The following is a 25287-nucleotide window of genomic DNA, read 5'->3' on the forward strand; positions in this document are numbered from 1 at the left end:
GCTCTCATCCAATGGATTAAAAGTGAACTGGCTGACTTCTTCCAGTTACAGCTGCTTAACAGAGATTTTTCCATCCCAGAATTGTGTGCATTTAAGTTTTAATTTTGCTTTTTCTTATCATTTTAATGTAAATTTGCAGAAGAAATGAGGAGGCATTATGGAAATAATAGGAGAGAATTAAGGTTTATCTTTTCCGTACTTTCCTTCAGAGAAGGACAGGAACACAGCGGAAGAGAGGCAGCTTTTTTAAATGCATAGAAAGAGCTTTTCATGCGCGGCTAGGTTTATTTGAATATTGTATAGATATGAGGGGAAATGGTTCTTTTTTTTTTCCTAAGGAAACAGAAAATTGTGATATTTTATAGCGAGGGCAGAAAGTACATCTCCTAATCCTAACAACTCATAAACTGGAAATGAAATGAGGATGATAAGCAGACAGATCAATTCTGCCAGCTCGCTTTCTTCTAATAGAGAATACTTATCCATCCAGTCACAGTTCAATAAAATGACTGTAGGGTTGTGGGCAAAAATATGATAACATGTTACTTATGCAACAAGCGCTTATCAATTTATTTTGGCCATCACATTTTATTGGTATAATATAAATTGTATGCAGCAGAGGTTTCACGGGACAAAGTGATGCATAGGATGGAAATATTAGCAACTCTACAATTTCACAATGTTATAGGGGGGTGAGGTGTAGATATAATGGCAGCATCAATATTCAGATTGAAGTGACGCTCCAGTTTTGCAACAAAATTCTCTCCTGGGACAGGAGGGGTCGGGGAGTATATTACCTGCAGTTGGCTGCAGCAATTTTCTAACTACCTCATGCACACTGTGCACTGCTCTCTGATTGGTCGGTGATGATGACATGAGCAATTCCAACCAATCAGAGAGCGGGTATAGTGCACTATGGGAATTAGTGAAGATTACTTTGACTATCTGAGATACCTGAAAACAGGACCTGGAACAAGCAGATCAGAGGGAAAAATAACTGCAGGTAATATATTGCCCTTCTCCTCTGATCCCAGGACAAAATTTTGCCCTGAAACCAGAAGGTCACTTAAACTAATACTAAGTCCCCTTTAGACACAACGATTATAGCTCAAAATATGTCTTTTGAGCGATAATCGTTGTGTGCCTTTAAGCACAAGGTGATCGATCACTTTGCGCTGCGAGTGGAGGGATGCAGAAGACAAGCGGGGCGGTTTGTCTTCTGCATCCAGCTGTTCTCTGCTCGGAGCGCCCGCTGTTCTACAGGAATGGCACATGTCAAATGGGGAAAAATAGTAGACTTCCTTCAAAGTGTCAAGTCCATTTCACCAGTCTTGGTCACGTTTTTAATCACCACCGAACGCTCCAGGCTATGGTTTCCTATAAGAAAGCTACATCACGTGACAGCCATAAGCCAGGCTACTCTGATGAATTTGCAAAGGTTCATAACCATTAACTACCAACATCTCCACCAACCACAATACAGTACTATTAGGTTTTTTCATTAAAAGTGTTGTTCAGGCCCGGGCCTGATGTTTCCGGGTACCCTATGCACAGAATACTATTAGTAAAGATACATGGTTGTTTTGGTAAGTCTGTGACAGATACACAGATAATGTTGACTGATACAAAATAGAACAAGTCTTTGTACCAATGTAATTTGCATTTGTTGCAGATCATTACTGTGAACAGACTGATCTGTGGCAATGACTAAATTGTATATGAGTTTAGGACATTTTTTTTCCCAGTGTCTCATCTACTGATAATCATGATATCAAAGGGAGCAGAAGCTGTAAAGATGTGTTCCAAGATTTCAAGGACAGACAAAGCCCGTGTCATGAATTTTAATGCATGAAGGAAATACAATCTTCATTTTCTGAAGCTTCATTACGTATATCAATTCTGAACAGTTAACAAAAGGACATCAGTGCGCCTAGTGAATTTGTAGCCGTGCAGAAATACTTATGTTTCCGCATAGGGCAGATTTTTCATCCTTACCGGCTTACGTACTACAGTGTTTAATCTTTGACCCAAGAGTCACACAGCCAGGAATCCATGCTCATCATTTGTAGCCAAGCTTCAAAGGAGAAATCTCCATGATCCATTAGCAACACCTCCATACTGTGCACCTATAATATCCATCTACAGTGCACGTATACTTGTGTACATGCGGAACAAGCATGATAATAAGGAAAAAGTAAGCTACAACGATCATGTGGTGTAAGATAATTACTGCGTTTCTCTGAAAATAAGACAGTGTCTTATATTAATTTTTGTTCAAAAAGCTTTAACTTTTTTACATGTATAGCTGCCTGGACACTATTTAAATTGACTTTTTTAATTAACTGTTAGCAGGGCTTAATTTTGGAGTAGGGCTTATATTTCAAGCATCCTCAAAAAGCCTGAAAAATCATTTTGCATCCTCAAAAATTCTGGAAAATCATGCTATGTCTTATTTTCAGGGAAACAGGGTGTATATATAAAGCCATCCCCCTCAGGCCACTTTCAGAAGAGTGTATTTTACGCCGTATTAGGTCCATGTTTTGTAGACCATAATATGAAGCCAATATAAATTAATGTATCTATTTACATGGCCATATTTGTTTAACAGTTGCTTTTGCCTCGGTTTTTGCATTAATTCATATTATTATTTATTGGGCGAATACAGATTTGTATTTATCCAGCTAAACACATCAAACAATGCTGAAATACTGATGACATACAGTGTAATGTCATCCATAAGGCCCAATGTCCACGGGCGGATTTGATTTGGGGCACCCACGCAGGAGATCTGCAAAATAAAGCCGCCGATAGGGATGCATTAGAATCCGCAAAACAGTTAAAAGCATGCAGATGTGATTTTTTTCCCGGCGTGTGGATCGCCAGGAATCCACGCAGATCCGTGCTGAAGAAAGCAGATCAGGCCAGCATGGAGGAGACCCACGCTGGATCTGTCCATGTCTGTGGGCACGGCTAGATTCCACAGTGGAATGTAGCAGATGGAATCCATGCGTGGATCCATATTATGGATGTGTTACAATATGTTCATTTGGAACTGACCTTAGACAGTAAGTATCTTTTTATATGTTTAACCTTTTAATCTTTCATGAAGGCATATTTATCAATATTCATTGCACAGACGTATTTTGAAACAGTACTGAATCCCTATTTGAAGCCACTGGCATTATTCTCATTTTTGCAAAACAGGACATATTTACATTTTAATCATTCTCCATAGACTTGAAATAGTATATTACACCCGTAATACAGTCCGCAAAATTCAGATAAAATACGGATATAAAATACGCTCATCTGAGAGAGGCTTTGGGCGCCACTCAGACAGCAGTATTTGCTGAGCATTTTGCATCAGTGTTTGTAAGGTTAAACTAGAAATAGAACCTACATAGAAAAATATACTAGAAAAATTGGCACCTCTTCTGTATTTTGGCTGCTCTCCTGGTTTTGGCTTACAAACACTAATGCAAAATACTGAGTAAATCCTGCTGTCTGATTGGGGCTTATTCTTATCATGAAGCAGTTGTAGCAGAGTGGAATTAGTTAGATGCAGCAGTACTGAGAGTTAGAACAACTCATGGTGATACTACCTCCTCCTACTCCCACAGCACTGACATCAATTGTACACCCCGCTGATTACTCACTTACAGCATACAAATGATGAAGGCGCGCCTAATAGCAGGGGAACAGCGCTGACATCACTGGTACAATAGGATTATATCTATGGGGTGTGGCTACATTGACTGACCTAGTAAGAGCTCTTTTCCATAGGATCAATGTTCAGCGCAGAAGTATGATCATTGTTCCTGTGCTTTTACATAGAAGCAATCATCGCTCAGTGAATGGAGGAGGAGTGGGTTGGGGATAGTTCTGGCCCGCCCGCTTCCATTTACAGTAAACAGGCCATCCTTCATAGATGAATGATGGCCTGTTTACATGAGTTGATCATGGATTGATTTTTTATGCCTACATGTAGTTCTTCAATTGGCGCAGAATACCGCAGTTTGTCCGCGCTGGTGACGATTGCGGATTTCGTAATTGAAATCCGGTCATGTGAGACCAGTCTTAGTGACCAGCCTATTTTGTACCTTAAGGACCAGGTAATTTTTATAGTCGCATTGCAAGAGCTATAACTCGTTGACATGGCGATAGAAGTGTTTTTTAGTGGGGGGGACAAGCTGTATATTTTAATGGCACCACTCTGGGGTGCATATAATATGTTATATTACTTTAATTACATTTTTCTTGGAAGCAGATGGGAAAAATAGCCAGAAATTCCACAATTACTTTAAGGTTTTGTTTTTACTGTGTTCCCCATTCAGTAAAACTAATACAATAACTTACTTATCTGTATCAGCACGATTACTGCAATACCAAAGTTATATAGATTTATTACTACTTTAGCTAAATAAAAACATGATTTTTTTAAAAACAAAACAAAAAAACAATTGAATCTGCATTGCCACATTCTAAGACCCATAACATTTTTATTTTTCTGACAACAGTGGTATGACTTCTTGTGTTTTGTGAGAAGAGTTGTCGTTTTTATTGGTACTATGTTGAGGTACACGTGAGTTTTGGATTGTTTTTTTTTACATTTTTGGAAGGCGAACAAAAGAAAAGTAGCAATTCTGGCATTACTTTTTAATTATTTTTACGGCGTTGACCATGCGAGATAAATAAGAAAAGGTGTTTTTGTGGGGCAAATTGTTGTTTTTAACTAGATTATTTTCTTTAAATTAAGCATTATTGAACTTTTTTGATATTTTTTAGTCCCCGAAGAGCACTTGCAGATGTGATTGTTCGATCACTAGAATAGTACACTGCATTACTTATGTACTGCAGTCTACTAAACCTATGACAACAGCTTATTACACTCTTCCAGAGGCAGGGTCTAAAAGGGTGAGTTACATGGCACACAGAGGCCTTTTTCAGGCTTCTGGCTGCCATGGGAACCCGTTGGTAACTTGTGATCACACTGCAGGGTGCTGATGGGTAACAGGAGGAGCCCCCTTCCCCTATCATCTGCTTACATTCTGCAGTTGCTATTCATTGTGACATGTAAGGGGTTAAGCTGCCAGGACCTGAGGTTTCTTCATTCCTGGCTATTAGAGCAGGAGCCTGGCTATGAATAGTCAGCTAAGCTACAGCCTTAGGCTTCTTTCCCACAAGTGCAGTTTCACAGCCAGCCGATATGAGCTGTGATCTGATTCTAATGTATCAAATCACATGGATGTATTTGTGAGACGGCGCTATATTGGGTTAGCCGGGCATTTTTACGTCGGACCCAAAACAGTTCTGGAACTATGTATTGGGCCGGAATACGTCAGCCACTGCATGGGCTCCTATGGGAGCCCATGGCAGCGGCCGTAGGTGGGAGGGAGTTTAGCACCTCTGTTCCTCCCAGCTCGTTCTGTGCAATGGGAGGGGGCAGGATGGGGTGGAGCCAAGCGTCGGTCCACCCTGCCTCCTTCCATTGATGCTATGGACAAGGGGTGGGACGGGGCACAGCTAAGTGCCCGCCCTTTCCTGCCCCTTGTCCATAGCCATCAATGGGAGGAGGCGGGGCGGACTGGCACTTAGTTCCGCCCCCCAACCCGCCCCCTCCCATTGCACAGAACGAGCGGGGAGGAACAGAGGTGAGCCTGCCATGGGGAGGGAGGGAAAATGGGCGATGGCTTGGTGAGCTCGGCGCATTTGCGCGGGCCTCACCAGGCCATATGAAAGGGTGCACAAACGTTTGATTTGTGTGCTGATTCACCAGATTTTTTACTAACAAGGTAGCGTATATCGGCCGGCTGTGAAAACAGCCGGCCGATATGCGCTCGTGTGAAAGAAGCCTTAAAAAAATGTATGTACAGTTTAAAGCCCATTAGAGACTGTCATAAAAAAAAGCATATTGGTGGTCAGTAAGGGGTTAAACTGCAGCTGCAGACCAAAGATGGTTTTATGGTGTGCATGAAAGATCTGATCAGATATTTATCATGTGTTCATACTGCACAATTATCATGCAAAGCACTTAATCTAAGGAGCGATGTGCATGCAAATCATCCGTGTATAGGGGGCTTTAGACTAGTAATCAGCTAGAGCAAGTACCTGTATACACATTGTCTGCTCCACAATGTACAGCAGAACTTCAAACAACAAGGTCCAATAAATAAATCCACAACTGGGATGACGGTGTAATTCTGGGACTGCAGTTTCCTATTGTCTTGTCCCCAACTCATCATAGATCTGTCTGAGGTTGTGAACCACAGATTGCCCCGAGAGCACACGAGGTCTAGTAATGAATACAGTCCAGCTCACACATCAATAATGTCTCATGCGCCTACATTCATTCCTATGGAGACTAGACTCATTTATCACAAAGCACACAACAAATAGATGTGCTACACCCATGGTCCACCCTGAACGCCCTCCTGCAGAAGGTGCATTGTGGGACCTTTCTGTTGATCTATTCTTGCAGTTGTCTTACAGAATACTATTATTATTTCTCTTAGTAACTATGTAACATATCATGGTTCATCGCATATGGGGCGTTAATGTACTAAAAGCACTGACTAGTCCCATGGATATATATTGTGCAGGGTAGTAAACTGTACGCCGTCATCTGGGATATCTCTACTAGCTTGGTGAAAAGTCAGATCTGGATAATCACAACCGGGGACAGCGAGACTCCTTTAAATGATAGTTTGTATCACTTGCTTCTACCTCCGCTGTTTGCTTCCTGTGTAGTCAGACACAAGAGGGGGAACATAAATACCTCCTTTTTATCCATCCGATAAAACTGTAAACTCTTTAGTCAATGATATGAATATCTTCTACACATATAGACTGTATGCACATAACAACTCAGAACCAAATCCGTAGGTAGATTTTTCATCTTCATTAACAAAGAGCCTTTTATATTTACCGAGTGACTGGAACGATCCACCCTTTTTATAAATGCTGCCCGCAGACGTTGGAAACACACACAAAAACCTAGAACTGTAATTAAAAAACTTGCAGATTCCAATCCGGTTCATGTACATACAGGCTACAGATAATATATATCCATTAAGGAATATATAATAATACTCTTTAATTGATACAGCACCAACATATTTCATGGCGCCTTACAATTCAGAGGGTGCGTGTACAGATGCTAAAAAAAAGGACGAGAAATCTTTGGAACTACCTGGATGTCTGCAATGATTAGGAATAAAGTGTGGTCTGATTGTATCTAATTCAGTTATAGGCAAATACAATCTAACTAAACTAATAACACACAAACTCCCTCCACCATGTTTCACAGTTGGAGTAGTGTTTTTGGTGTTGGTGTACACTGCTCTTTTTCCTCCATAGTGTTGTGCATTTGTGCTAAAAAGTTCAAATTTCATCTCCTAGGTCCATAGAACATTTCCCCAGAAGCATTGTGGAACAACCAGGTGGTCTCAAGTAAACTTTTGATGGGCTGCAATGTTTTTTTTTTACTGGAGAGCAGCGGCTTCCGTTGCGGTGTGCTTCCATGAACACAAGTCTTATTCTGTGTTTTTCTAATAGTGGACACTTGAACAAAAGTTTTTGCAGTTTGTAGTCTTCTGCAAGTTTTTTGCTGTTACTCATGGGTTCTTCCTAACCTTGGGATACTCATACTCTTGAAGTGATCTTAAAAGTATGTCCATTCCTAAGGAGAATAGCAAGATTCCTGAATTTTCTCCATTTATGGGCTCATGCCCACGAGTGCCGCGGGATACACCCGCAGATTTACACCGCGGGAGTAGTGCAATTAAAAACAAAAAAGGGCCTGCTAAAATGCTATTATTAATGGAGACCTCCCACTGCGTAAATCCGCGGAAAAGAGAACATTCCATTTTCCTTTCCCGCTCGCGGAAATTCGCGTGTAAATTCCGCATGTAAGCATTGGCAGGCAGAAAGCTATTAGGTTCAATAAAACCTAATAGCTGTGGAATTTACACGCGGATTTCGCCCGCGGGAAAGGCGGTAATAATCTGTCCGTGGGCATTCAGCCTTATTAATAGTTTGTCTTAACGTGGACCAATGTACACTCAGGTCTTTTGCAATGCTTTTGTAGCCTTTTCCAGCTTCATTTGTCTTTATAGCACATCTTGAAGTCTTTTGAGCATTGATTACATGGAGGTATAGTTCACATCCAAGGCTCTTTTCAAAGTACATTCAGCTGTCTAGTGTCAGTTCTATCTCTATGTAGAAAACAACATGGAGACAGAAAGTAGGCTGGAACATTAGAAGTAAATATGTAAGATGCAGACCAAAAAGATCTCTGTCTCACATATTCACCCCTATAGTTCCATCCCAGCTCATCTTAATTTCCGCTCCATGAAGTTTTCTGTATGGAAGATGGAAACCGAAACCAGGATGAAACCAAAACTGAACTGTCAAAACATAACCTGAAAAGAGCATACTCAATCTTTTGGAGGTAAAGAGATTCATCAGAAACCAGGCTTTGTGTGCCTTTAGTTAATGGGCAAAACACCCGTGAATCACCTTTTGCCAAATACTTCTTGATGGAAGTTATTAACAAAGAAGTTCACCCATAACTTTTCACCCTAGACTGTGGATGTTTACTTAATGTACTCAATAAAAGACATGAACAATGCAACAGTAAATTGTGTTTGTCTATTAGGCTATGCTCACATAACCTAAAGGTACCTTTATGTGGGGTGATTGCGAGGCGCATTAGCGTCCAACAACCATCCCAGGGGCTATTGCTCCTGTGCTTTCAACAAGAGCCCTGTGTAAATACCACACTGTATACCTTTTTTGCCGTGGCCTTCTGTATAAGAAGTCGCAGTCTGCCACGCTTTAGTACACAGTCCAAAAAACAATGCATACTGGCCAGAGAGCACAAACTCGTGGCCTTTATCTCATGAATGGGGGCTTACGGAAAAGTTAACGTATACAACAGAACCTTTTCCCAGCATATATGTTAGGCTAAGTGAAGAATATTATTATTGTGATACAATTAAATCATTTAACCTCTTCAGTTCCAAAGTATTACAATCAAGAAGATACAATCTTGTTTCTGCAGAGGTATTTACATCTCAGTCGCGCCATTCATAGGAAAGAAGCGTTGCTAACCTTTTAAAGACCCCAAGTGCATTAGTCAATTACTACTATATTAGAGACTTACAGGGAAATTTACTAAGCCCAGCATTTCTGACACTGGGCTTTGTATAATTTTCCCCAGCGCATGCTATGCTTAATTAATGAAGAGGTGCATGCCTTCTCATGTATTAAGTGCATCCCTGGCAGCTCCGTGCTCAGACCACAGAAATGTACGCCTGTTCCAAAGTAGACGTACATTTCTGGCAAATTTTTGCCACTTTCTAATATAAATAATACATAAATGTAATGGTCCAGGGCATCCATGCCCTCCCCTACAAGTTGTTGCTCTTTTCCTGGGCACAGAAGGCTGAAAAATCTCAACCTTGCACCAAAATTGGCAACTTTCTACAGCAGTTTTCTGACATAAAGATTTCCTAAATTTCCCTCTCCCTCATGTCTACGGCATAAATGGATTTACAAAATCTGTGTAAGTCTCTTGCGCATGCGATCTGCGCCAATATGGAGTGATTGGACACTCGCAGGTAATTAAATACCTGCGGATGTCATTTTCCTCCGGCATGTGGATTGCACGCGCGGGCGGCTCCTGCACCTTCCATTAAAGCCAATGGAAGCCATCCAATCCACGACACAGCCGCAGATGGCACTGTGGCTGTGTCGCGGATCTGCGGGAAAGCAGGAGTTTAAAAAAAAAAAGGCACAGCACGTGCAGCATATCGCCGGCGTCCCGAGCGCATCTACCGTGCAAAAGAAAGAAGATCCGGCTGCGACAGAGGAGAGCCCCGCAGCGTCCGGACAGGTGAGTAAAATTTTTTTTTTGGCCTCATGTCTGCAGGCCGGGTGGAATCGGCTGCGAGATTCTGCACAGAAAAACCGTTCATACCTGTGGATATGAGGCCTTAGTTCCTCCGTGGATACCCATTATTTAGCTTCTCATGCCTACATAATATGTCTCTATATGAATAACATCACAAAGAGGAAGGGAGAATAGAGAAGCATCAGAGACGGAATAGAGAACATAAATTCATACAAGTAGAGAATCTGGTGTTTCGGTCATTCAGACTTCTGTAAAATATGTGATGTAAGAAAAGTTCTTGGAAGAGGACTGAAATTTCGATCTCAACTCAAAACATAGTGACGAAGTGCGTGTGTAGTGTTTATTCATGACACGCAATCCATATAAGGCATTATGACCAATTACGCTATTCACTTCACCTTGGCCAAATCGCCTATGGTCCGTGTAAAAAAATATATAAAAAATTGGTTGCATGCCCTAATCAAAGTAGGACATTGAAAGTCCACTGCCCCCACCACTTGGACAACACGGTCATGCATTTGTGTGCTGTCCAATGCTAGTTGCACTCAAAATTCTGGAGCACAACCCAAATAAGCCCATCTGAATGGGCCCTTACTGTACAAAAAAGTTATTATTTTCTAATACACTTGTCCTTATCCAAATTAAACCCATACATGGCTTATACGTAAAGAGCTGTGAACCTTTACCAGATGGATTCCTATTCACTGACAGCAAGCGTTTATCCCAGCAGCCATGATGCTATAAGGTATCGGACATTTGGTTTATGAAACTCATGATGGAAGGACCCCATTGTAAGCATTGTACATGGAATATTATTGGAGATGCAGCCAATTAATACTATAATAACCGGCATGAAGTCAACCCCCTACGCCAGGAACAACGTAAGTAACATTCTTCAAAGTACTGTCTGTGATGTGCCGACGACTGCAAGGATCTAGGAATCAAACAGATATCCTATTAAAATTCATGTTAACCACCCGGCTGCTGAAGAGCTGACAGCAATGTAGGACTAGTGCTGATTGCCGTAAATTGGATGAACCCGTGCGGTGTCGGAGCCTAATGGATCTCTGGCTGAAGGCACCGCATGCTGTGTAAGTGCACACAGGAAGAACACATTCACAGACAACCGGCATCCGCTACTTATATTAGAACATTCTCAATATGCTGCGGAGAACGGGTCATGGCGCCCAAGTGTGCACAAAGCCATCTAATCCCGTGTTCGGGCATGGCGAAGGGACTATCCAGAAGCAGTAGTCCGCGGTATGTAGGACATTTCTCATCAGAGCTCCTACGCGGTCATCATTGAAAATTAGCCCAAATTTGCATGAATATTGAAAAGGGTGAGGAAAAAACCTTTGGCGGAATGAGCTGCATGACACACAACACGTGGCTGTACATTCCACACCAAAATCCACAGTTGGACCAGCAGATTTTGATGTGGAATTCCGCAGCTGCGAATTTGGCTGTGTCCTGTGGCGAGACTAAGCGCCATTTCCATGGGACGATTATTACTCTAAATTCGCACAAACGAAATTAAGAGATAATTGTCCTGTGTAGAAGGTGAAGCGCTGAGCGAGAAGCTGGTGCTCCAGCGATGCCTCTTTCTATCTAAACGCTCTAAGGCCTTATACACACCAACATTTTATCGCTGCTACTTTGCTGCGATAAAACGTCGGCCAAAAATCGCGACCATGTGAAGCATTGGATTCCAATGCATTCGTTCAGATGGGTGATTTTCCAGTGCGTAAAATCGGCCGACCGGAAAAGATAGCGCATATGCTGCGGATTCTGGACGGACACTTTTACGCACGGCTGGAAAAGATAAGTCTTGCTGCAATCCCATAGAAGTCTATGGGAGTTTCCACTAAGAGGAGGGGGAGGGACATTAGCAGCGTCTTGCGCTGCTAAACTCCCTTCCCCTCCCTTTGTCGGCAGCTCTCATAAGCTTCTATGGGAGCTTCTATTGTCATGATCAGCCGGTAAAGGGAGGGGGAGAGCGAGTTCAGCAGCGCTAAACTCTCTCTCCCTGGCTGACGAAATTCCGGGCTGCAGCATTTATACGAGACAGTCAGCCATCTGAATGGATGAGAAAACGCGAGATTTAGCTGCTCGTGTGAACAAACCTTTTGAAATCAATGGGTTCTATTCTCTGTGTATTGTGCATGAGGAAATACGCCCGTGTAAAGGGGACCTTAGAGAGATACAAATCTGTACGAAAACCTTTTTTACCTCGTTTTATCTTCTCTGCAGGCATACACGCTCGGTAACAGGATGTTCACCCATGACTGATGCGACGACGACATAAACCACACTGAACGTAACGATGTTTAGCCTGACAGGATAATGCAAAAACGGGGAGATTTGGTTTCTGCGCTCCTTAGGGCTTCTCTTGATTGGGTTCAGTTTTGAAGGCGTGAAAATCACAGCCGCAGAACAGGACGAAACTAAAGCACTGATTTTAATGCCGTTGTTCCCACTATTGCCATTCTCGCACCTTGCCCTATCTTTCCCGTATGCAGTTTTTCTATGTGCGAGAAAGATAGGGACGGACATATCTTCCCGCTTTTTTTTTTTTAACTTGCACGCAATACGCAGAGCTTGAATAGTCAAAAACACAAAAAGTGGTTCATGTGCCAATATGGTCTGTAGCGGTGAACGTGCTAGCGCATACACCTGTCTGTTTAAGTCCTTTCACACGGCCAAGAAAATCGCATGGAGTCATATACAAAATCAGGGCATGTTCTATCTCTTTGTGTTCCTCAGAACACATCACCCATGGTTTTCAAAACAATGGGAAACAGTCGGCGATCCCCCGCCGTGGCTGATAGCTACTAGAGGATTGCTACTTTACTGAGGTGATGGGAGGCGTTTTTATAAAAAAAGAAAAAAAACGCCTCGTATCACAATGAAAAAGCACAGTGGCCGGCGTGATGTTGAGACGAGTTTTTCAGCCCGATACCGAGCTCCCCGTGTGTAGGCAGCTTTAGGGCTTCGACAGTTGAACCAGTAGTGTAATACGCTCACTACTGCACAATTGTTTTGCGCAGTGAACAAGCGTATTCACCGCTTGTGTCTGCGCAAATACGGAGCTCGTTCACACGGGTAGAGTGATTACCCTGCCTGATATTATCGGCTAATTAGCCTAACAAGCTGCCGGTGATCGCGGGCATGTGAAGCTACTTTAGCGCATACCCGCACCTGCAGACATGTGTTTGCACACCTCCCATATGGGGCTCTTTGGTGCACAAATACGCACAAAACAGCAGCGTGCACAAAAAAATTAGTGAGAATGAACTCATTGAAATAAATAGGTTCTACTTTTTACATTTTTTGCGTGGGGTTTTCCTGCGCATAAACGAGCAAAAACACCCTTTCTCCTAAAACTGAAGCAAAAGTTCAGACCGCTGCACTTTTGCTTCTGGTTCCAAAAAAACGAACTAAAACACACCTTTTTTTTTTTTAACATTGCTATCAATGGAAGACAGAAGTAAACGTAAAGTTATCTGTTTGCTTCCATTTTTCATGTCTGTTTTCTTTCCACAACGGAGCAGCTAGTCGCTAACAAAAACCACTTGTGTGAACACAGCCTTATATTGTTAGGAGTTCTTTCCAATGTTAACATAGTAGTTCGCTTGGACCTCATTCATCAGAACTGCCTAAAAGAAGAACGGTCTTTGTTGTCCGAAGCAACCAATCACAGTGCATCTTTCATTTTACCTCAGCTGCTTTAGAGATGTAAGCTGCACTGTGATTGGTCGCTATGGGCAACAAAGACAGCTTTTCTTTTAGGGTACGTTCACACAATATATTCTGTGCTGCAGATTTTGGTGCACATCTACATCAAAAAGGACATCATAATCTGCACCACTTGGTATGGATTTGCACATGGCTTTTGGTGCGGATCTATAGTAAAATGACCCTTTCGATTGAAGGGGTTAATTCTGCTGCAGATCCACTCCAAATGCTGTGTCAGAATCCGCACCAATAGAAACACAATTTTCTGCGTCGGAATTCGCATGCGGATTTTGCCCACTGACAAAGGAAATTCCACATGCGGATCCACGCCAAAAAATGTGTAAAAAGACGCAAATTTTGACTCAATTTTTTTGGAGTCAGATTTTATGCGGAGAATTCCACTGTGAATATACTGAACTTTCCACAGCGGATAAGTTTACTATCAAAGTAAATAGGATTAAAATAAATCTCATTTACATGTAGAGAAAGGAAAAAACACTACAGATTTCGTACTGTGACTGTACTGCAACTCTAAGGCCTTGTTCACATGGGCGCTGTTTTCACGCAGAATAGGCACGGGGGGGAAAATGCGTCCATTAGATCTAATGGTTTCCTATAAAAGCGTTCAGATGAAGAAATTTTAGACACGCAAAAAACTTGCACCTAACAAAGAGAGGACATGCGTCGCTACAGTGCTCGCATCTAAAGTCTGTGCTGCATGAACAGATAGGCCCTGACCTAGCTTTGGTGCGTGCTACGCAGGAGTTCCCACTGACTCCTATGAGAGCTGGATACCACATACACACAGTTCCTGATCGCGTGAACGGGCAATTTCACCACTAATTAAGTTGGAGGCTGGATGCCTGGATATCGCTCATTCACGCTATTTTACGTGCAGTCAGCTGCGATTTTTTGACCTACCTATTTGGCATGAAAACGACACCTGTGTGAAAGAGCCCTGACCTGTGGATTAGCTTGTGGATCTGCTGCAGAAAAATCCGCAACAAATCCGCAGGAGTTCTATAATGTGTAAACACATCCTTAGGCTCCACTAACACAGGGGCAGTTTGGTTGCAATTAAAATGGCACCAAAAAGTGTTATCAGTAAAACCTTGTGTGTTTTTGCCCGACTTCTAGTAAAATGGTGCAAAAACAGTTTAAAAAAATGCACTTTTTGGTGCGATTTTATTTGAAACCGAACTGCCCTGTGTAAACGGAGTCTAAATGTACGTGCACACATAGCCATTTCCGTAATCAAAAAAACAGCCAAATCCCACAACAGAGGTGCAGATTTTGACTTGGATTTAGCCGCGGACCCGCAGTCAATTTATGCCTTTCATTTACAGCGAGTAGGAGCAACTAAGCTACAACGGGTAGGAGCAACTAAGCTACAGCGGGTAGGAGCAACTAAGCTACAGCGGGTAGGAGCAACTAAGCTACAGCGCGTAGGAGCAACTAAGCTACAGCGGGTAGGAGCAACTAAGCTACAGCGGGTAGGAGCAACTAAGCTACAGCGCGTAGGAGCAACTAAGCTACAGAGGGTAGGAGCAACTAAGCTACAGCGGGTAGGATCAACTAAGCTACTGCGGGTAGGAGCAACTAAGCTACTGCGGGTAGGAGCAACTAAGCTACTGCGGGTAGGAGCAACTAAGCTACTGCGGGTAGGAGCAACTAAGCTACTGCGGGTAGGAGCAACTAAGCTACTGCAGGTAGGAGCAACTAAGCTACTGCGGGTAGGAGCAACTAAGCTACTGCAGGTAGGAGCAACTAAGCTACTGCGGGTAGGAGCAACTAAGCTACTGCGAGTAGAAGCAACTAAGCTACTGCGGGTAGGAGCAACTAAGCTACAGCGGGTAGGAGCAACTAAGCTACAGCGGGTAGGAGCAACTAAGCTACAGCGGGTAGGAGCAACTAAGCTACAGCGGGTAGGAGCAACTAAGCTACAGCGGGTAGGAGCAACTAAGCTACAGCGGGTAGGAGCAACTAAGCTACAGCGGGTAGGAGCAACTAAGCTACAGCGGGTGGGAGCAACTAAGCTACAGCGGGTGGGAGCAACTAAGCTACAGCGGGTAGGAGCAACTAAGCTACAGCGGGTAGGAGAAACTAAGCTGCAGCGGGTAGGAGCAACTAAGCTGCAGCGGGTAGGAGCAACTAAGCTGCAGCGGGTAGGAGCAACTAAGCTACAGCGGGTAGGAGCAACTAAGCTACAGCGGGTAGGAGCAACTAAGCTACAGCGGGTAGGAGCAACTAAGCTACAGCAGGTAGGAGCAACTAAGCTACAGCGGGTAGGAGCAACTAAGCTACAGCGGGTAGGAGCAACTAAGCTATAGCAGGTAGGAGCAACTAAGCTACAGCGGGTAGGAGCAACTAAGCTACAGCGGGTAGGAGCAACTAAGCTATTGCAGATAGGAGCAACTAAGCTACAGCGGGTAGGAGCAACTAAGCTACAGCAGGTAGTAGCAACTAAGTTATAGCAGGTAGGAGCAACTAAGCTACAGCGGGTGGGAGCAACTAAGCTACAGCAGGTAAGAGCAACTAAGCTATTGCAGATAGGAGCAACTAAGCTACAGCAGGTAGGAGCAACTAAGCTACAGTGGGTAGGAGCAGCGACTCAGGAACAATTAACAGAAACTTAGCAAATCCCCGTCCCTTTCTTCAGGAAGAATGCTGATTACTGCAACACCCTGTACTGCTACTGAGCGCTCTTCCACATCACCGGACCAACGCTGGCAGGGGAATTAGCTAAATATCTTTTAATTGCTCCTGCGCTGCTGCTCCTACTGGCTCTACTGTACTTTGGCATAGAAGCCCTAATTCAGCCATCCCTCCCAGTCTCACCCGCACAGTGCTGTTTTCATACACACAACCTGAACAGCAGAACTACTAAATAACTTTATAATTCCTAAAGAAGCAAATACAGCACGATCACATTAATGCAATTCATGCCTTGCAAAGCTTAACAAAAGCATCGATATGCAAAAAGCAGCAGGGCAATTCTGTTTAATATTATAGTCGGCGCTGATGTACTAAAGTGTACAGTAATAGCTTCCAATAAATATGTAAGTGTAAATAAAAATGTAACTCACGCTGAGCAAATTACATTAGAGGATAACAAGCAGCATTTGGCACTAAGCATATTAGCAAAGAACTGGCAGGAATAAATATGCCGCCTGATGTAAGACACTAATTGTTCCAATGTTACAGTAGCAAAATAAAATGGAGCCGTTACTATGAGGTATGTGCCAATGTTTATTTATCCATCAACTAAACTAATATTCCATCTACTGCCACATGTCTGCTATCTACTGCTACTTCAGGTTAAATACTTCCCTACCTTCCACCTGCGTTGGGGATTCCACTTTCCTGCTCTGTTCGGGAAGTCCCCGCAGCCGAACAAGGTGTGCAACTTTTTTTGGCCCAAGGACCACATTACCATATTGAACCACCCCCAAGGGCCGCAATAAAACTCAAAGCGGCATAACCTTCCGAGACATTTGTGGCGAAGTGCAGCAATGCATTGCAGGTTTAAAATATCTATGTCACAGTAATTGTATTCTAACGCAACAAATATGTCAACTTTCAGGGTTTTTTTGTTTGTTGTTTACTATAAAACCCAATAAAAAAAAGTATTGAAAAAAAAACCAAAGCAATAAACAAGAACTAAATGAGTAATATGTAGAGATGAGCGAGCGTACTCGGAAAAGCACTACTCGCTCGAGTAATTTGCTTTATCCGAGTATCGCTGTGCTCGTCCCTGAAGATTCGGGTGCCGGCACGGAGCGGGGAGCTGCAGGGGAGAGTGGGGAGGAACGGAGGGGAGATCTTTCTCTCCCTCTCTCCCGCCCGCTCTCCCCTGCTCCCCGCTGCGACTCACCTGTCAGCTGCAGCGGCACCCGAATCTTCAGGGACGAGCACAGCGATACTCGGATAAAGCACATTACTCGAGCGAGTAGTGCTTTTCCGAGTACGCTCGCTCATCTCTAGTAATATGTCATAGAAGCCTGATAGGTGCAGGTTCCACTTCTAGGACTCCCACCTTATATTGGGGTCCTTTTCTTCCCCAGTCAGCACTCCAAATAGATGGAGATGACAACTGTATGGTCTAGCATTTGAGAATTCCCATAAACTGAGACAGAGAGAGCGGCATCGGCATCCATAGACAGCCAAAGGCTCATTTACACAGACCGATGATCGCTCAAAGATCGCTCAAACGACAGTTTGAGTGAGAGCTTTGAGCGATCATTTTGTGATCATAAACTATTTAGTAGCTACTCAGCTACTTAAGAGCAATTTAGTGTGCAAATGAAACTTTTAGCTGAATGCAGTTAATAGCCCGTGGGCTCTTATCAGCTTTCAGTTCTTTTGTTCTCCAACGGGAAACAATGCTATCAGCACTACCCGTGGAGAACTGCTGATAAGGCTGAACAACGATTTTTAGGTTGGACTGTATTTAACGATCAGCTAACAGTGCACGAAAAGTGAACGATGGCCGCGCGTTTAGGCGCAACGATTATCGCTCAAGCGATCGCCTAACTCATATACCTCTTTCTGAAATGTTAAAAAGGGGTCAAAGTACTCCATTCCCCTGGTATATGGGGAACCCAGCAATGGCTATTACACTGCACCATTAGTACTTGCCCGTCCCTGATCCTGAGCTGTATGGCACTCCTCTTTTACCCAACTATATGTGAGCAGCCACACCCAGGCACTTCTGCGTCTAGATGGTTGGGAGTTGCATAGAATGGCATTGCGAGCTACACGTGGCGCCAAGGCAGCAGTCAAGCTCCCCCGTTCTATATGCATGGGAGAGCTCTGAATATGTCGATTCACACCCTCAAGAGCTGTGAATTAGAGGCTAGCAATAAATAAAGCAAAAAGATAAAATGACCCCAGTGATCAGCGGGGAACTCAGCGCTCAGTGATGCTTTATCCTGCGACAAAGCTGCAGGAAAGTAGAAGCGTAATAATAAGTCACATTAAAACCAATGGGCAGTTCATTGATTTCACTGGACATGCTGGGTACTTCAAAAGACAACCACCCTTTGATTGCCAACCAGGCCCCCTCTATCACCTGAACATTAAGTTTGAGGCAGTGAGTGCTACTGCAAAGTCATATTTAATGAGCAGATTCCCCATAAGAGGCGCAGCCTCCACTTTAATCTAAGAACAATGCATAGCACATCCCCAGATGCGCTGCTGTCTTCCATTAAGTGAGTTATAAATCAGGTGCGGCCTGCCCTGATTTATAGACTACTTTTATTTCACTTATCTGTAAGTAAGATTCTGTGCTCTGAAGAGCGGGCAGCCAGCGGCGCTATCTGCAGCTTCCAAACGTGAATGGAACAGAACAGGTTGTAAGAACAAATCATCCCTAAGACGAGCATCAGCTTAATTACAATCCTAATGTTTGAACATTTAAACGTCGTCAGCGATTTACACAAATTGCTTTTTCTCTCCGAAAGCTGAAAATTCTGCTTTAAAACTTCTTTTTTCTGCCAGTTTACCCATCCCTGATAATACAGAAACGGACTGAGCATACCAATATGCACAATGTATCCTCTGACTTCCAATAAATAAATAAAATGTATCTTCTAAGGTAAAGAACTTTACCCGCCATCTAACCTATAATTCTGCACAGTCTGGACCCCAACGCCTTGTTGTCTGAACGCTCACGCATTTTAGGCTGTTAACAGGTATATGCTGCCTGCGTCCATAAAGGAATAGAATTTGGACGGGTGGATTTAGGTTTCCCCTTGATTGCTTTGCATTTGCCCGGCATTGTTGTATTAATGAGATAAATGGGCTACTAGGTGTTGAGTTCAAGACAGTAAATCCAATTTCTCCTGGGAACTAGGGAAAGCCAAACTTCTCAGGGTAGAGAAGTTCATGCAGGCTGATATAATAACATCAATGGTCATTTCATAGCATACGTTTCACATGGTGCGCAAATCAAGTTAGAGGAAACTATCTTGAAGTTACTTTTGACGACATTCCATAAACTGATGTAAAACAATTTTTGGTGCCTTACCTCCTCAAGATCCTGGGAAACATGGCGCTTGCGTAATTCCTCCATCCTCTCGCACACGTCTGTGAAGCAGGTGTTGTAGTAGTCGGCGTACTGTTCAGCGAGGTCGTCAATGTTTCCCAGCGAACCATCCTACAAGCAGAGAAAACACAATGTCAGGGAGCAGAAAGCAAAAGTTCAATCTACATAGCGTATTCTAGAAATGAACCCCAACGAGGTCTTCTCAGTTATAGCCTGCAGCCTTTTTAACGGTCCAGAACATTCCGTCTTAACCCCTTCAGGCCAAATGCTATTGATGTGATTTGGCACACTGCATTCTAAAGATGAATATTTGTTTTCTTATGTCATAGTCTTCTGAAATGTATTTGGGAGGACATAATGGACCTTCTATATCAAAATGGAAGCATTTTTTGTTTTGTCAGCATTATAGAAGGAAAAATGGCTAAAACTGAAAAAAAAGTCCTTGCCTTCCCCTTGCACTGTAATGTAGTTGGAACAATGAACAAGGAATGGGGATATTACTGCTTCTTCCCATTAATCCGATACATCTGCTGCGGCTGTGTGCAGTGACGATGGCCACAGTCTTGGAAATAACAAGTCTACGTCTTGCTACATACTGAAGTTATACGCAGGTACCTCATACTTTCTGAACACGCTGCGTGATTACACGGCTGGATTCTCATCCATAGTCCAGGCAGCACTTATCACTAAGTTATGCTTCCAGAGAGCTGTTAATGGGTCCAAAGGGCACAGAGCAGCTAGTGCATAGCCAAAGTAATCCACTTAAGAACAATGCCGGTGTCAAATCTCCTGCTTATTCATATTATTTGAAGGGGATGTTTCTAGTGAGAAGTCAAGAATCCACATGCAGCCCGGCAAATATTAGGATACTAAGTTCCTTCTTAGGATCGTAAAGGTCAGAGGTTGCTTCCACAGGCTGCAGAAGTCGCTGTGCGTAACTTTATATAAAAGACATACATTTAAAAAAATATATGTAGGGAAATTCCTATAGTATTAACAATATAGTGTCCACATTCTCTCAAAATGCGCTCATAATGTCCCTTCTACATAGGATGGTTCTCCTTGGAATGAGCGTTTGAGCAAATGACGTCACCACTAGTTGTTCATGGTCATGCAGAATGCTTAGACGGGCCGATCATCTCTGGGAATCGCTCACTGCTTCATATTCTTATGAGCGGGGAGCGTTTAGACATAATGAGAAGCGAGCGAATCGGCTATGATTTTTAAGCAGGCTGAAAAACTTACGAAAAGTGCACGATAGCTTCAAGTTTACACGTAACGATTATCGCGCACTGTAGCTTGTGTAAATACATTTTGAGCGACAATTGTTACGTGTAAATGGATCATTAAAAAAATATGGCCAAGACATCCGGCCCCTTTAGATTTGAAACCATATTTCTTTTTCTCTGGCCATCCCATCTGGTCAATATGATCGACACATCCAGAACTCCTAGGTTCATCACTGTACCTTGTATTGCTAAGCAAGCGTTAGTACATATTTAGACTGCCACTTAGCATATTAAAAAAAAGCCAAAAATAATAATTATTGGGGAATCTGAAGAACTCCTTAATGAATAGTTATAATGGCAAGCTTTCCATCAAGCTTCCCTTAAGGCTGCCTGTCCATGGGTGATGATCCGCTGGCGATAAATTGCCCACGGATCACGCTCTGTAAAAGCTTTCCATAGGATTACTATGGAAAGTGCAGCACTAGCGTCCACAAGCGAAGAATCATAGCGATTCACCGCTCGTAGGATTCAAATCGCAGCATGCTGCGATTACCGCGATTCTCTGCAGTGAGCCTACCTATTAGACCTGTCACTGCTCCCCCCCCCCTCCCCGCGCGGCAGAATATCGCTAGTGACAGGGGGCCTTGGAGTATCTCTCCAATTTTGTTTGGGTGGCATAATTCAGAATTTTAACAATAATCTATTTTCATAGTAGTTTTTCAAAGAACGATTGACTTTGTCACCTAGCAAAGCAGAAATAATACAAAAATATTGCACAAGTAATGAACTGGCTGACAACAGGTTTTTATTTGTTTTTTCTTTTAATATATAAAAAATGTTGCACATGCATATCCACAAATAGAAAACTTTTGGCCAACATTACAGCATGTGAAAAATGGCAGCCAGATGTTATATACAGTATATGGACAAAAGTATTTGGACACTGCAGAAAATCATTAAATATGCAAATACTGAGTTTGCTGAACGGTATGCTGGGAAGGGGATGGGTAAAATAAAAAGCTGCTCATTTTGTAATAACTATTCATTTATCCATCCGAGGACTTGTGGGACGAACTGGAGCGACGGGTATGACACCGCCACCCACGCCCATCCTTACAACAATCTCTTCTCACAGCCTGGCACAAGGAATGGCGAGCTATTCCTGACCAGACTTACAGAGAACTTGTGGAAAGTATGCCTCGATGTGTTGTCGCTGTAATACAAGCACAAGGAGGGCGACACCTTACTAAATAGAAGAATAAAGCACTTTTTCTGAAAAATATGCAGTGTCTGAATACTTTTGTCCATATAGTGTATGTCTTTTTTCAGCTTTACATACTATGTTACTATATGTCATATTAGGCATCCCTAACATACTAATATTGTCTGGGCAAACAATTTTTCCATCCAGTTCAGTCTATTACCCCCAATGTTGATCCAGAGGAAGGCAAAAAAAAAACAACGAGATAGAAGCCAATTTTCCCCATTTAAGGGAAAAAATTCTTTCTTGACTTCAATCTGGCAATCAGAATAATCCCTGGAAATATGAAATTAACTTTTGTCATGCTAGATAGCTCTAAATACTGTACTTTTATTTATCTCCAAGACATGACGGCTACAACAATACATAATAGATCCCCACTAGCACCAGCATTTCATTAAAGAGCATGTCTAGGGTCAATAGATACGCAGCATTCATTAATAGAGTGCCAGAGGGCATAAGACTACTAGGGAGGACATTCATCTCTATTAACAGACGCTAGGTTCATAATGTAACGCATTATTTACAGCACTTGTCATACTGAATGCTAGGACATGAAGGTAACAGCACTGGAGAAGACCAAATGAAAGAGCCAATTGTTTAACATTGCAACAGAAAAACAGACACTAGTTAGGGGAGCAGGAAAGGGGAATCCCTGCGGTTGAATGCTTCGGTCTCTAGAAGGAACCGAACAGCGCCATTGACTATAATAGATCTGTTACGGAAATTCCGTCCAGAAGTTCTGACACAGAACTGACACCACCCTAAATCATGGTTTTAGAGGAAAGTGCATTCTGATAGTGTTGAACACTGTACAAAATTACAATAGATCAAATGCTACGGTTATTAAATGTCAAAGGTCACCCATACCGCAGGCAAAACTGCTCAGTAAGTAAGCACAAGACAATGGCAACTAAACACATCACTACCATCATTTTATATAATGCTTATACCTATTAATATCTAAATGCTAAACCGCAGTACATTTTTTAAGCCCCGCCCCTGTTCCAACTATAGCACCAAAAATACCAAGGACCTCCCCATTTGATGTAAATATGCATAAACTGCTTCACACTTGGGAATTATAACAAGTATGAAGCAGGAACCTAACTTGTTGCCTTGGGTCAAGGTACCAACACTGCCATGACGGAGTGTACTCAGTATGCAACGCAGCAGGCTGTGACACCTTTCCATTATTGCAAGCCTTAACATTTTCAGCAATTTGTGTAACAGTAGCTGCTCTGTGAGATTGGATCAGATGAGCTAACCATCACTCCCCATGTGCATCAATGAGCCTTGGGTGCCAATTACCCTCTTGCCTATTTACTTGCTGTTCTTCGTTGGACCACTTTTGCCAGTTTCTAACCACTCAATACTGGGAACCCACCTCCTCCTTTCCTCAAAACTGGCCATCTTAGCTATGCTGTCTAGCCATCCCAATTTATTCCTTGTCAAAGTCTTCAGATTCTTACACTTGTCCATTTTTGCTGCTTCCAACATATCGAGGGAGATTTATAGAACTACCTAAAAGATATATCATCCAATCACAGCGTGGCTTTCATTTTTTACAGTGCTCTTCAAAAATGAAGCCAGTGTTGTGATTGGTTGTTCTAGGCAACAAAGACAGTGCCATAATTCTGCCACCATCAACTTTAATAACTGCCCTATATATCTCACTGCTTTCCAGGCGCCATTGTCACTGGGTAATCAATATTATTCACTTTACCTGTCAGTAAAGTGCTAAACCTGATAATCCTTCATGTTTTCCAATTGAAGATTAGACCTTTCAAAAGCAGACTTCACACCTCCCTAAACATTTCCACACACTATCTTGTGTTACTGCCACTATAAACTGACTGGGAGATACCCTAGAGAAGAAGCTGGGCATGAAAATTACTGCTTCAGCAGATCCTGAAAAATAATGCTGTTGATATTATTTAAAGGGCCACTCCAGTGAAAACACATGTTTCCATCTATGCCCAACCTCACCCGATTCCCTGTCAAGCTTTTGAGGTCTTCTCTGTATATTTTAGCCACTTCCCTACAGTGCAGCTTCCTGCCTGATGCTTATCAGGCATCATCACGAGGCTGAAACTTTTTAACTTTTACTTTCAATCAATCCCATAATCCATCAGGTCCACATTAGTTAAGGCATTTTTGTCAGCAGGGAGGACACATTTAATTATCATTGCTTTCTATAGTCACCTAAATAAGCTACAGCCCACAGGTATACAGTCAGGAGGATGAGCTGTGATCTCCTCTACTATAACTGTGTGACAGGAGCTGTGTGATCATCATTAGTAACTGTGACTGGAGTGTCTGTATCCCTCTCTAAGCATCATCTGTGGTAAATCCATGTAACAGCATCACACAAACTAAGAAATTGACTAGAAAATGAATCCATAACCCCAAGCAGATCTGAGCTGGTTAAAAATTGAGATTACATGACCATAAGTAATTAATTAAGTATAATACTGAAATGTGACAGGGATCATGTACAATGTGAAGGCAGGCAGTATTCTGAAAAGTTTTGCCAAAACGAGCGGGTGGGTCACAAAACAGTGATCAATGACTATATTTTACCGAATGCTACCTGTTTTGACACTATAAATGTGTGACACACTATATTTTATCATGCAGTTCCATTATGACTAGACCTTCCTTCCTACATTTTCCTGCTCTTCAGCCTTTAAATAGCATGGGAAATGACTAAAACTACTGGTGTCCAAAGTAATTTTGTCCTACTCCAACACAGCCTTAAGAAAAAAAATAGTTTCCTGCTATTCGGTCCAGGTATGTGCGTAATAAAGGCATATGTACGGTTTTACTCGCCCAGTTCAGGATTTCCTCAGGAAATTCAGTTTTCTCCCTCAGTTAATACATGTAACAGTCCCCTAATTTATCTGTCCATACAACAGAACAAATCCTACTGACTGATAAAAGTTGACTTCTGCCACGTATTACGGCATATTTCTCACAATGAATCATTTCTGATTTTCAGCTGATCATACACATTAGATAACGTGGGTTGATGGTTGAAATCAAGGAATGATTGTCTAGAGAACAAATGTTTCATTTATGTAGTCATCCACATTTTAGCGTA

At 42.5% G+C, this 25287-nt stretch overlaps 1 protein-coding gene across 3 annotated transcripts in view; it reads right to left on the reverse strand.

Moving 5' to 3' along the window:
- The window catches only part of SASH1 (SAM and SH3 domain containing 1), a 203897-nt gene that overhangs the window by 145959 nt on the left and 32651 nt on the right, over positions 1-25287 (reverse strand). For all 3 annotated transcript variants that reach the window (XM_066605454.1, XM_066605455.1, XM_066605453.1), the window contains exon 2: positions 19677-19805. In XM_066605454.1, the coding sequence (XP_066461551.1) occupies positions 19677-19805 (129 nt within the window). The remainder of the gene's footprint in view (positions 1-19676; positions 19806-25287) is intronic.

This window comes from Eleutherodactylus coqui, chromosome 1, assembly GCF_035609145.1.
Source record: "Eleutherodactylus coqui strain aEleCoq1 chromosome 1, aEleCoq1.hap1, whole genome shotgun sequence".
In the NCBI taxonomy this organism is placed as follows: Eukaryota; Metazoa; Chordata; class Amphibia; order Anura; family Eleutherodactylidae; genus Eleutherodactylus; species Eleutherodactylus coqui.